Source organism: Humulus lupulus, chromosome 7 (assembly GCF_963169125.1).
Source record: "Humulus lupulus chromosome 7, drHumLupu1.1, whole genome shotgun sequence".
Taxonomy (NCBI): domain Eukaryota; kingdom Viridiplantae; phylum Streptophyta; class Magnoliopsida; order Rosales; family Cannabaceae; genus Humulus; species Humulus lupulus.
In genome coordinates this window covers 207,928,794-207,942,860 of record NC_084799.1, presented here as the reverse complement: position 1 = coordinate 207,942,860, position 14,067 = coordinate 207,928,794, and the positions used below count along the sequence as shown (strand labels likewise).

General features: G+C 26.4%; 1 protein-coding gene across 1 annotated transcript; it reads left to right on the top strand.

Annotated features, from left to right (window-relative positions):
* The first annotated feature begins 3,801 nt into the window (after positions 1 to 3,801).
* On the top strand, positions 3,802 to 13,212 carry LOC133792677 (putative fatty acyl-CoA reductase 7). Its single transcript, XM_062230585.1, has 10 exons — positions 3,802 to 4,238; positions 4,647 to 4,750; positions 5,946 to 6,148; positions 7,053 to 7,153; positions 10,283 to 10,478; positions 10,578 to 10,739; positions 10,832 to 10,913; positions 11,758 to 12,027; positions 12,799 to 12,929; positions 13,059 to 13,212. Exons 1-10 carry the CDS (start codon positions 4,163 to 4,165, stop codon positions 13,210 to 13,212), a joined length of 1,479 nt encoding a protein of 492 aa, XP_062086569.1. The 5' UTR covers positions 3,802 to 4,162.
* Positions 13,213 to 14,067: the final 855 nt, after the last annotated feature.

The window sequence follows — 14,067 nt, the reverse complement described above, 5'->3', positions numbered from 1 at the left end:
ATTGATGTTTATAGTGTTGATGTAACGTCAGTCACCCCTATACCCAAAACAATTAATTTTTTTGGTGTAAGCCTCCAACTAATGCCTAAAATCTTAACTTTTGTGCATGAGTAGTGTTGATTGACGCTTTTGACTAATTCAATTTTTCGTCTCACAAAAGCGTTTTTTATATTTAGTAGATTTCGGACACCTATATGGAGGGTCGGTCCTACAAAATATGTTATTTTATAAAAAAATTATATATAAAATGACAATTTTTAAAATTTTAAAGCCTATTTATATGTGTAAAATATGGTATTTTTTTCCAAATTTTGGGGTCTCATTACGTAAGGACCCTAGCCCGAGGCCCGAGCCTGCCAATATGATCTAATTTCTTAGCTTTTACAACTTCTCATCCTTGCCTTAGACATTAGAAATATAAGTATTTATTTCAAAATCATGAAATTTTAAAAATAAAAACTTGCAATTTTTCATTAAATTCTTGTCAGTCTGGATGAAGGTAAAATTTTGACAATAAATTTGATACTTTTTGTATTTAAAGCATTTCTGCATAAACCTTGTTCTAATAAAAGTATATTTGGTGAAATAATATAATAAATCAAATTTTGTGTTCTTGGGTGTGTAGGATGATAAAATCCTCTCTTTATTGAGATTCAAATTCATTCACAAAATCTCTCGTGTCATACATATTAAGACACCTCAGCAATCTTGATTTACTTACTCTGTTATGTTCTGTTTTGTGTTGTAACTAGTGGTTATAACCACTCTCTTCTTTCTTCAAGTGTATATATCCTATGTTGTACCTTTTATTCAAACACGATAATACACTTCGTCTTCTCCTCTTTTTCATTTTCTGTTCTAATCTTAAACCTTAACATGGTATCAGTGCTTCTATGCTCCTAAGCCGATCATTCGTTTCTTTGGCTTCCCCATTTCGTTTCTATTTCGTTCTTTGATTCTTCTACTCCTTATCTTCTTCTTCCCATAATCATTTTCCCTTATCGCCATGGCTGCTCAACCTTCGATTTCGAAAGTCACCGTCAATTTCAAACATGCTCTCTCCATTAAATTGGATGACAATAATTTTCTCCCATGGAAACATCAGGTCCTTTCCCATGCACAAAATAATACTGTTTTTAGGTATCTATTAAACCCAGCAACATCACCACAATCAATTCATCTTTTAATAAAGAAAAAAAAACTATAGAACTATCTCAAATGAAAAAGAAAAAAAATGAAGAAGATGAGAAACAATGGGAAGAGAAGAAAAATAATTTTCTTATTTGTATTTTAGTTTCTTTTGTTTTATTTATCATTATATTTTTTTATTAATTATTTTTTTTAAATTAGCTTTTTTTAAAAAAAAATCAAATAATAAGATTTAAAAAAGAATTATAAGGTAGACCACTAATACTCTGACACGTGTCATCTAATTAGTCGTGACAACACTTAGCAGAGCTGGTAGTTACGGAAGTAGAGAAAACATTACGTTCGGTGTTTTTGCCACAAAAAAATATATTGTGTACATAAGCGTATTAAATAAAAAAACATTAAGTATTTATGTCACAAAAATACCCCTAAATAAAAATAAAAATAAAAAAACATATTATTGATTGTTTAATATCGTTACAAAAAATAAATAGAAATAAATCAACTACTTTTTCCCCAAAAAAATAAAGAAAAAGAAAAATGGTAGTACAAATTCGGACCTAACTACTCCGGTCCCCCTAGCTCTGTCATTATTTATTATATGAATAGTTATATATGGTCATATTAGATGCACATTAGTGCACTCACCAAATATTCTATTGAATTAGTCCACATTAGGGTTGTCTCAAGGGTGTGAAACAACTCCACATTAGTGCATGTCATCAAATTAGTCGTGTCAGCACTTAACAGAGTTGGTAGTTACGAAAGTAGAGAAAACATAACATTTGATGTTTTTGCCAAAAAAAATATATTATGTATATAAGCGTATAAAATAAAAAATATTAAGTATTTATGTCACAAAAATACCCCTAAATAAAAATAAAAATGAAAAAACACATTATTGATTGTTTAATATCGTTACCAAAAATAAATAGAAATAAATCAACTACTTTTTCCCAAAAAAAAGAAAAAGAAAAATGGTAGTACAAATTCGGACATAACTACTCTAGTCCCCCTAACTCTGTCCCCGGTCCCCCTAGCTCTGTCATTATTTATTATATGAATGGTTATATTAGATGCACATTAGTGCACAAAGCAAATATTCTATTGAATTAATCCACATTAGAGTTGTCTCAAGGGTGTGAAACAACTCCACATTACATTATAAAACTCCTATTAATTAAATGTAACATTATTATTATAATGTGTCAAAAAAAAATAAACATGTTTATTATGAAGTGATAAAACACAGCTAGCAATTTTAGTTGAATTAGTGTGAAATGATTTTTATAAACACCAAAGAGAACAAAACTCAGTAAAACAAAAACACCAATAATTAAGTAACTCAATAAATAGCAATCTGTTACAATGAAGTCTATTTATATACTTAACTAAAGAAAGGTATTAGTTATTAACATTATAATTAATGACCTGTACAATCACTAATTAAATAATTAACGGTCATTAGCATAACAAATAATATTCTTATTTGTATTTTAATTTCTTTTGTTTTATTTATGATTTATAGTTTTTTTATTAATTATAATAATTTTTAATTATTCTTTGTATAATTAGCTTTTTTTTAAAATCAAATAATAAGATTTAAAAAAGAATTATAAATAGTAGACCACTAATACTCTGACACATCTCATCTAATTAGTCGTGTCAGCACTTAACAGAGTTGGTAGTTTATGGAAGTAGAGAAAACATGTTTGGTGTTTTTGCCTCAAAAAAAATATATTATGTATATAAGTATATAAAATAAAAAACATTAAATATTTATTATGCCACAAAAATATCTCTAAAAAAAAATAAAAAAACATATTATTGATTGTTTAATATCATTATAAAAAATAAATAGAAATAAATCAACTACCTTTTCCCCCAAAAAAAAAAGTGTCCCCCTGGCTCTGTCATTTCTCATAACATGTCAGCCATTTAATAGTCTGGCCCCATATTAAGTAAAACATTATTTATTATAGGAATTGTTATATGTGGTCATATTAGATGCACATTAGTATTACATGATTTTTTTTCATATATTTGACGACAAGTATGTATGATAATAATAAATATTTATTTCTGCAATATACTCAAATAATAAAAATAAAAACAAGAATAAAAAATTTATAATATTACTGAAGTGATATTTAGGACAACGCACATATTTATTACACATACGTTAAATTACACTTTATAGTTTTTTTCTCTAAAAAAAAAAACAAATTTATAGGGTTCCTCTTAATTATTTGTTTAATATAGGAACGTGGTTGAAAAGACTAATTTTTAAAATAAATAAAAAATAATAATAATTTAGCCTCTTTTTCAATCCTCTCATAAATATGCACTCTCCCACTAACTTTGTCTTTGTCGGTTTGTACCCTCTTTTCTATATATTTTGATCCATCTTGTAAAATACAAAATTCTGAATTGTCATTTAACAAAATACATAAGTTAATTGGATATTTGAAAAAAATATAAGAATCAAAATAATATATAATAATTTAGTCTCTTTTTCAATGCTCTCATAAATATGCACTCTCTCACCAACTTTATCGATTTGTCCCCTCCTTCTCATACATTTATATTTTGATCAATTTTATAAAATACAGTGTCTGACTTATCATAATTTAACAAAATACAAAAACTATCGTATGTTTGAGAAAAACACAAAAACCAAAATTGTATTTTCGCAAATGATAATAATTTATTAGTCTCTTTTTCAATGCTCTCATAAATATGTATACCTCTCCATATATATCCACGTTTTTTCCAATTCTTTCATAGCCTAGCTATAATAACGAAAGAGAAAAAATAAATAAAAATAAAAAAATCACAAAAAGAAAATTATAGTATAAAATAGGGTTGGCTCTTACAACAATCTTCACAATATTCTTTATATCAAATTAAAATCTCTTTATCTATCTCCCTCTTTCGATAACATTCTCTCTCTCTCTCTCACTCTCACTCTCACTATATATTTATATATATATAGATATATATATATACATATATGAAAATGGAAAGTATGCAAATTTTGGAGAACAAAACAATTCTAATTACTGGAGCCACTGGGTTTCTTGCTAAACGTACGTATAAATTTCTCTTTACGCATTATTTATATTCTTTACTTTATAAATTGATTTTGCTATGTTATGTTATATATGCATATTATATAGTTATACTTTCAACTGTTTAAAATTTTAAAATTATGTTTATTTTTTAAGCTTTCAAGCGAAATCACTAATTAAGGTGTCTCACATGTTTTTCAATTTAATTTCACACCAAAAATATAACATTTTTTGCACATTATAGAGACGATACTAAGCCTTTTTTCTTCCTTCATCATTTTTTCAAAACATGTGTATATATATTTCAAAATGTTTTGAGACTGAATTTTATGTGGTAATATGAGAGTGGATTTTGCCAATTGTTTTATCTTTAAATATATATTTATATATATATGATAATTATTAATTTAGTACAGTTGGGTGCAGTATTTGTGGAAAAGATACTAAGAGTAGTACCAAATGTGAAGAGGCTCTATCTTCTTCTAAGAGCTTCGGATAGCAACACAGCCAGACAACGCATGCATTCTGAGGTTTACTTAATTATTACACAATACACAATACACAATTTGGGGATATATATTTATCATATAAATAAATATAGTATATATATTGGATTTTTTTGTATGTGCATGGACTAAAACGGTATGCATCAGTGCATACATTTCTGTTTTTGACTTGTGAAGTATTTTCGGCTTAATTTTTTTTATGATTGTATATATTTTACTTATTTAAAGTATCTTATAAATTTTTAGGAAATTTCGAATAATTTACAGTGTTGAAAAACCAGGTTAAAATAAATTACTTTCTACGTGCATAAAAAAAACACTCATGCGTGCAACAAATTTTTTACCCTAGTTTTCGACACTGTGAATAATCTAGAATTTCTCGATCGGTTGCTCTAAATAACTATAATATACAAGATCATAAAAAAATTGTGCCAAAAATTCTTCAAGAGCTGAAAACAAAAGAGTATGCACATGAGGAGTATCATATATAATATATATATATATATATATATATATATGTTTGCGTTTTTCTTGCTCAGGAACCTTATTAGGTGTTACAGAAAGAAAAAGGATATTAGGGAAAGTGGCATGCATTAACAATATAATTAAGGAAACAGTGGAAAATATATATAAATATATTTTTAGAAAATTTTGAATATTCTACAATATAGAAAAATAGGTTCAATTAGTTTGTTTTCCATACGCATAAAAAAAAAATAGTCAAGTGTGCAACGACGTGTTTAAATCTTATTTTCAGCACTGTAAATTATTCAGTTTTTTCTAAAAATTTGTAGGATATTCTAAATAACTAGAATTACTAAACATGGTTATAAAAAAAATTCGTACTGAAAACTATTCACGGTAGGAGAACACAAAAGAGGCGCACCAGTGTGCCTCGTTTTTAGCCCCCCTACCAAAGAGAAATCCCATACATATATATGGTATTTATTTTATATGCATTGCACCTAAATATTACATACAGTAGTATGACAGTTTAGTCTAACTAATCACATTTATTAAAAATTGATATTTACTGATTTAATAAGTAATATCACGTCACTTTGTGTAATAATTACTTTTTTTATATTAATGAAAAGTTTGGCCACAACGTGCATGAGCTTGGCCAACCCTCAATCTCTTACATTAAACTATCAATAATTAGAGTCTTTATTAGTAATAATTTATGGAAAATTTCTCAAATTTTCAATTCCTATATTAGGTTATAGGAAAAGAAGTGTTTAGGGTTTTAAGAGAAGAACGAGGCAAGGATTTTGATGCGTTTATAAATGAGAAATTAATAGCAGTTGCTGGAGACATTGCCTACGAAGACCTAAGAATTGAAGATGTTAATTTAAGGCACCAATTGTGGGACAATTTGGATATTATTCTAAATTCTGCAGCCACAACTGATTTTTATGAAAGGTACCTACCTAAGTATTAATATTCTTCATTAATTATTTTAATTAATAAGTAATAATTAATAATAATGTATATACAATATTGTGTTAATTAGCTAAAACATAAAACTGATTTGGATAAACACATAATATCTCTTTTATATAATAAGTGTGTAGATAACAAAAATTCTTGGTTTTAACGGTTTTTTATTTTTTTAATGTTAACTTTAACGGAATATTCTTATATTTAACGGTAGTTTGTAAATATTTAAATTTAAATAAAATAAAATAACTAATTAAAAAAATTAGGATATTTTACAATGATAATCATTTAAAAATAATAAATAATTAAACAAATTAAAATATGATATTTTTGAGATATTTTACAATGATAATTATTTAAAAATAATAAAATCATACTTTTTATAACTTAAATAAAATTTAATTAAACTTAAATTTACACTTATTAGAATAATATCATATTAAACATATAATATAATCTATTGTGAATTAATAACAAATTACTTTTAAAAAAAAAACTAGTAAGAAACTTAAATGTAAAATCCACGTATAATATTTAAACATAAAATATATAATCTTTTGTTGTCTCGCAAATTCAAAAATTAGAACAAACATAAACTTAAACAAAAATAAATAAATTATTTAATTAAAATAGGATATTTATTTTAAAATTTATATGATATTAATATAATTTTAATCAAAAAATTAATAAATTCTATAAATAAAACTAATCAGACGTGCATATTGCACGTTACTTGTATCTAGTATATATATGTTTGTAAATTAAGAATACAAATTTTGTGTTTTTCCAAGAAAAAAAATAATGGAAAATATTGAGTGTACCTAGTATATAGTACTAGGTAAAAGCAACGTTATTGTTGTAAATTAATGAATTAATAATATTGCAGATATGATGTTTCACTGGCAATTAATACAATGGGAGTGGTGCATATGTTGAACTTTGCCAAGAAATGTCTTAAACTAAAGACATTTCTTCATGTCTCTACTGGTAATTGTCAACCATTTTCTTTTTAATTACTACTTGCTTATATGTAGATATATTTCTCTATAAATGGAGAAAATACAATGCTACTACTCAACTATTATATATAAGAACAAGGGAAAATATACGCTTAAAATTATATCAAAATGATTTTCATTTGAGTGTTACTATTTGGCAATATAAGGTGGCCAATAATTTATGAGGTTGCAACTTATGGTTAGTTATCGATACTTCGTAATATTTATTAAATTAAAATATGGGAGATTTGATATTAAATTACAACAATGAAATGGCAGTATGTCATCTCCTTGTAGTATTAGACAATACTAATTAATGCCCCTTAGCAATACTCTTCATAAATAGTCTATATCATTATGAGAGTTAGGTATAAGTTTTGTGGGAGTTAGGTAATAAGTTAGTTATAGATTAAAGACTACAGCTATTGTTATTTATTACCTAGTACTATACTAGGTACACTTAATATAAATAGCCTATATTTTTAGTTTTTAAAATACATGTTTTAATTTTTATTATGAATTATTTTTTAAAAAAAAATTTCCTAATAAATTTTTAATTAATTTAAAAATAATTAAAAATTAAAAATAGACAAATTAGAAGTTGACACGTGTCACATGGAGTTAGTTTTAACAGTTGACTTAACGACATAGAGTTAAGTGCAAGAAAATCCATTAAAGTAGTTTATCCATAAAAAATAATTACATGAGTATTTAAGTGATCAACATAATTGTAACTATTTAAGTAGTTTTGTCGTCAAAATTTTTATATAGGTAGTTAACAAAAAGAATTGTCACTACTTAAGTAGTCTTGCCACCATTATCCCTTTTTTTAATGCTATTTATATGATTGGCATTTGTTTATAGTTATAGTTGTTGAAGGGACCATTACATGCAATATGCTAAATAGACAGCTCTTAAGGTTAAAAGGTTATTCCGGCCACCAAAAATCTATAAGACATAAAATTATATATAATATTCTTTTTAAAAAAATTCAATACAAAAATAAGGAAACCCAAAACTCATTACATATATATTATAATATATATTCTCTAGAATAAATAGCATTTTTGCTTGATCGATTCTGATTGTGTCCCTTGAATGATTCGCAATGTTGAAAATTCCTCCTAAACTATACACGTTACTAAAATATGAGACTTCTGTTAGATTTTGGCATAGGTAGCTAACTGAATGATGATGTGGCAATGTCACATGCAGAATAATTAATAATTTTGCACTCCGAACTTTGACCACTACTGAATCATACCCCATTTATTATTATTTTTAAATATAATTTTAAAAGATTAAGAAAATTATAAAAAAAATTACTTTAAAAGATTAAGAAAAAATACCAAAATTTTCAAATTATAAACAAATTTGCAGTTCATTAAATGTAAACTCATATTATAAAAAAAATGTAAAATTGAACAAATGGATGTTTTAAACAACCACGAATCTATGCACTGAGAACAAATGGTCCTTTGTCCTCTTGCGTCCTCTAACTGTCTCTGTTGTGTCCTCCGACTGTCTATCTGGCTGTAAAACCTTGAGGGGAAAAACTTAGTTTTAAGGTTTATTTTAATTTTAATTTTAATTTTAAAATATATTTATCTTATATTGTAAAAGAAAATAAAAAAAAATTATTTTTATTAATTAGATTTTTTATTTTTCAAATTTTGATTTTTTTTAATTAATTTGAAATTTTAATATTTTTTTATTTTCTTAATCTTTTAAAATAATTTTTAAATAATTTTTAAGGTTTTAATTATTTGTTTAAGAAAAAAAATTATATTTTGTAAAAAATAAAAGGGGCATGATTTGGTAATAGTCAAAGTTCGGGGGGCAAAATTGTTAATTATTCTACATATGACATTATCACATCAGGAGCAAAACACTGCATCATCATTCTTTTAGCCACCTAGGACAAATTCTAACATAAGTCTCACGTTTGAGTAATGTGTATAGTTCGGGAGGAATATTTAACATCGTGAATCATTCGGAGAGCACGATCTGAATTGGTCATAGTTCGATTTATTTATTATGTATACAATGTTAGAAAATACATATTTCAATGGAGGAAATGTTAAGATTACAATTATAAGCACAAAGTTTACAATGTAACTCTTATAGAGAACAAAATGAGAAGATTACAACTCTAAGAAAAATCAATACACATAAATATAACAATAGATGACAAGATATTTTGAAGAAGAAAGAATACAATACAAGAAAATAATTATACAAATAAACACAATAGAGATAAAGATGAAGGAAAAAAACAAACTCTCATTCACAGGAGATTACAGACTTGAACAAAGTTCAAAACTTTTTCCAAGAACTTAATTATTTCTCCCTATTCTCTTGGCACTAAGGGATTCTCAATGTTTAGAAAATAACTCTATAGAATTATCAAGACTTTTTTGTTTTCTAGCAAGTGCTAAAATGGATGAAAAACTCTTATTCACAAGTGACAAACTAATATCTATTTATAGAGTTTTGAGACACCCTTTGAATTTCGTATTCTACCAACCCCTTGGTTATTACCAATGTTAAATTGGATGTTCATGAAATTAAATTGAAGATTTGAGAGTTACTTGAAGTGTTCAAAATGTTCAAATTGATGAAAATGCAAAAATGAGATTAGTGCCCTATGTCGCGACCTGAGCTATTCTATAGGCTATGGCCTAGAGCTTGTAACCTCCCAATTTTTGCATTTTGCCACAAAAACATCCAAACACTTCATCCCTTTTTTATTTTGTAACTTCTATACACCTAATTGGAGTTAAACCTAATTGGAGTTAAACTCACATATCCAACAGCCATATAACATAATGGCTCATGAAATTCAATTTAGAAATGTGTAACTCTCATTTTACACATTTTTGGGTGATATTTTGGAAGTTACAAATAGTTACTGATTTTGTACGATATGTAACTTCCAAAAGTATGTTATAAATTTGGATACACACATTTTACATACTTATTTATAATGCATGTGTTTGTTTATATACATATGTGTGCCTAGGAATTTTTTTGTTTTGGCTAAACTATAAAAGAAAGTTATTGGACACAATTTATTATGATATTTAAGCTGAAAACTGTACTTTTATCATGCATGCAGCTTATGTGTGTGGAGAAGTGAAAGGAATTATACAAGAAAAGGCCTTTCAAATTGGCGAGACACTTAGGCAAAATTGTCCCAAACTTGATTTTGAAGTGGAAAAACAACTTGTAACACAAAAATTGTATCAACTTCATTGGCAAGAAGTTTCAAAAGCTGCAATTACAACCGCAATGAAAGAGCTTGGCATTCAAAGGTCTTTCATTTTTATTATTATATTAAGCATTGAATTTATTTCTATGCTTATTATGTTTGGAATATATGGTTATGTTTAATTTGTTTTAATTAATAAAAGGGCAAAACTATTTGGATGGCCAAATACATATGTGTTTACTAAAGCAATGGGAGAAATGTGCTTAGAACAAGCCAAAGATGATCTCTCCATCATTATCATACGTCCAACTATGATTACCAGTACATACAAAGAACCATTTCCTGGTTGGATTGAAGGTTTGAGGTAACTAATAATAATAATTCTTTTTCCATATATATATATAATATTATTGATCTTCAATGTTTACATGTATATATACAATATGGTTTCAACAGAACTGTTGATAGCGTAATTATTGGATATGGAAGAGGTAAAGTTACGTGCTTCTTGGGAAGTCCCACGTTGATACTTGACTTGGTAAGTATATATAGTACCAACCGTGATCTATTTATTATCAATATATATTGTGATCTTTTATAGAGTTTTTTTTTATTAGGTTGGACTCTATATATATTCAGTAGTTAAGATAGTTTTATTTAATGCATTCCTCAACCATATTTAGAAGGTTATCTTATCTCAGATAAAACTAGAACTCACATCACACAATTAAGGTCTTATATTTGTCCTATTCAAAATTATTTTGATTATCAAGTATTATTTGCTGAAAAAGTTCTTAGGGATTGGTCCACTGAATATGAAAAGTGTGTTGATTGAATTTAGAAATTAGTAATCTAAAAGTTATGAATAATAAAAGCAAAATAATACATTTTGAAGACTAGCTAGTTCATATATAATAGCATCCATTCAAAAAGAAATGTCCATGTAAAATGAACAAGAAATGGTTAAAGTCTTGCATTATATATTGGGAAGCTTCTTAGGGAGGTACATTTTATATTTTCGGCACTTGGATAAATTATATAACCAAATTTTTTTATATGATACATATAAAATAATTACAGCAGCCATCCTACCAATTTTTTGAGAATTCCAAATATATTATATTTTCGAAATCATGGTTCAAATATGTTATTTTACACGTGTATAAAAAACAATAAGGTACTCTTACAACTAAATAAATCTAAATAAATTAAGTACGTGAGATTCACAAAAATAAATTAAAAAAAAATTATATCGTTATAGATGTTATGTAGTAGTGTACAATTAGTTTTGAATTAATTTCAACAATTGGTGAAGCTATTAATATATAATTTAAATTATTTTTTAACAAATTAGTTTGTTTGAAACTATACTATAATTTCAGATACCAGGTGACATGGTTGTAAATGCAATTATTATGGCAATACAAGCTCAAGAAAAAAACTCATCTGGAATTATTTACCAAGTTGGATCTTCAATGAGAAATCCTATAAATATATCTCAAATATGTAATTTAATATTTCGTTACTTCACTAAACATCCATTGGTCAATAAAGAAGACGAAAAACCCATCAGAGTTGGCAAGTTGACACTCTTCAAACACATCACTACTTTTCGAATGTACATTGCAATTCGATTTGCATTACCATTGAAGGTACGTATATTTTGCTCCTTAATGATGATTATTCTATAGGGGCTTCACTTTAAGCCCTATTGGTGGGGCTCTCAGTGTTCTCGATCTTTGAACAGTTTTTGGCGTTATTTCTTTTATAACTGTGTATATTGTAGCTATTTAAAGCATCACCGCAATTTTTCAGACAATTCTGAATAGTTTACAGTACCGAAAATTAGGTTCAAACATATTGTTGCACGCGTGACTAATTTTTTTTTATACGCGTAGAAAACAACATGTTTGAACCTAGTTTTCGGTACTGTAAACTATTAGAAATTTTCTGAAAATTTGCAGGATGCTCTTAACAACTACAATATACACGGTTATAAAAAAAATCACGCCGAAAACTGTTCACGAGTCGAGAATAGTGAAGAGCATCACCGGTAGGACTTAAAGTGAAACCCTTATCGGAGAATTGTCCAATATTTATATATCATTTCTATCAATTTCTACAATATATATAGGAGGCAGATGTAGTCTCATTCCATTCTGGAGTACGATAAATTTCTAAAATATTACTTCTCGATCGAGTACTATAAATTTAATCATTAATGCAATGTTATTCCTAAATTACTTCGAACTTCTCGATCGAGAATGGAACAACCCTACAAGAACAACACTTCGTCTGAATAAGAAAGCAAAAACATTTTAGAGTGTGTGATACCTCAATAAGAAAGCATTTTTTTATATTGTGAAAATTTAATAAAATGTTTTTCCGTGAATTAAAATCATCTTTTTCGCAATAATATACAGATATGGCACCTAATAAATAGAGTAGCGGGTTTTGGATATAACAAGGAGAAGCACATTAAGAACATGAGCAAACTCAAGACAGTATTGCATTTGGTTCAACTCTACAAACCCTATGTCTTATTTAACGCCATGTAAGTTTCTTGTTTTTTATGATTATCTCTTAATATATATTTTATGAAAATTATTTTTGAATCTTATGTAAAAATAATTTTGATAATTAACAAGTGAATATATACCAATATATTGAATGTGTTTTGTAGATTTGACGATATAAACTTGGAAAGGCTACGACAAGAAGCAAAGGATGAGAAACTCATTGAAACATTTAATTTTGATCCAAAGTGTATAGATTGGGAAGACTACATAATCAACACTCATATTCCTGGCCTCACAAAATTCGTCTACAATAAATGATTTATTATTATTGTTATTATTAATAAATTGATAAAAAAAAAATTGTTATTAATATTGTTATAATAATAAATTGTTATTATTATTGTTATTATTGTTATTATTAAAAAAAAATTGATGTTTAATATGTAATAAGTGATTATGCAAATTGTTTGCAGAAAATCCTTTGAATAATTTTTCTTATAAATCTTCTATGTATTAAATAAGTTATTCCATTGTGTAATATAAAAGTCTCTAAGAGAAAAAATAATAATAATTTGCCATCTTAAATATTTTAGGATAACATTTTCATTTATTATATTATTGTTTAGATATACTTGAGTAATTTTTTTTAGTTTGAATTAGGGTTGATTATTCAATCTAATCCATATTTCTCACATCTAACCAATGTAATCTAATTAGATGAGTGATAATATGTACACTTAATATATATACTCAAACATTATACACAGTGATATGACACTAATTTATTAAACAACGAGTCTCATTATAAAAACATGTGATTGATATTGTGATAACCAACATCACTGAGTTGGTTTTATTTTTGCTCATTTCAGGCTTTGTATTCTGTTAGAGAGCTAATCTGTTTAAGCTAATTAGTTGTTATAACTTTCAGTTGTAATTTCTTATTTTTCTGCTTATGTAATTCTTGATTTTTCACTATAAATAAAAGCTCTCTTTTCACTAAGTGTCGCTAAGTTCTCTAAGCAATATCTCATAGTATTCCTCTGGAAGTTTTTTTCTCAAATACTGTGTTGCTTTCATAGAACTTGTTCAGGTTGATAAAAATTGTTATGTCACTGTGTATACATATCATTACTCATCAAATTTAGCTTTAACATATCTATATATAAGGCA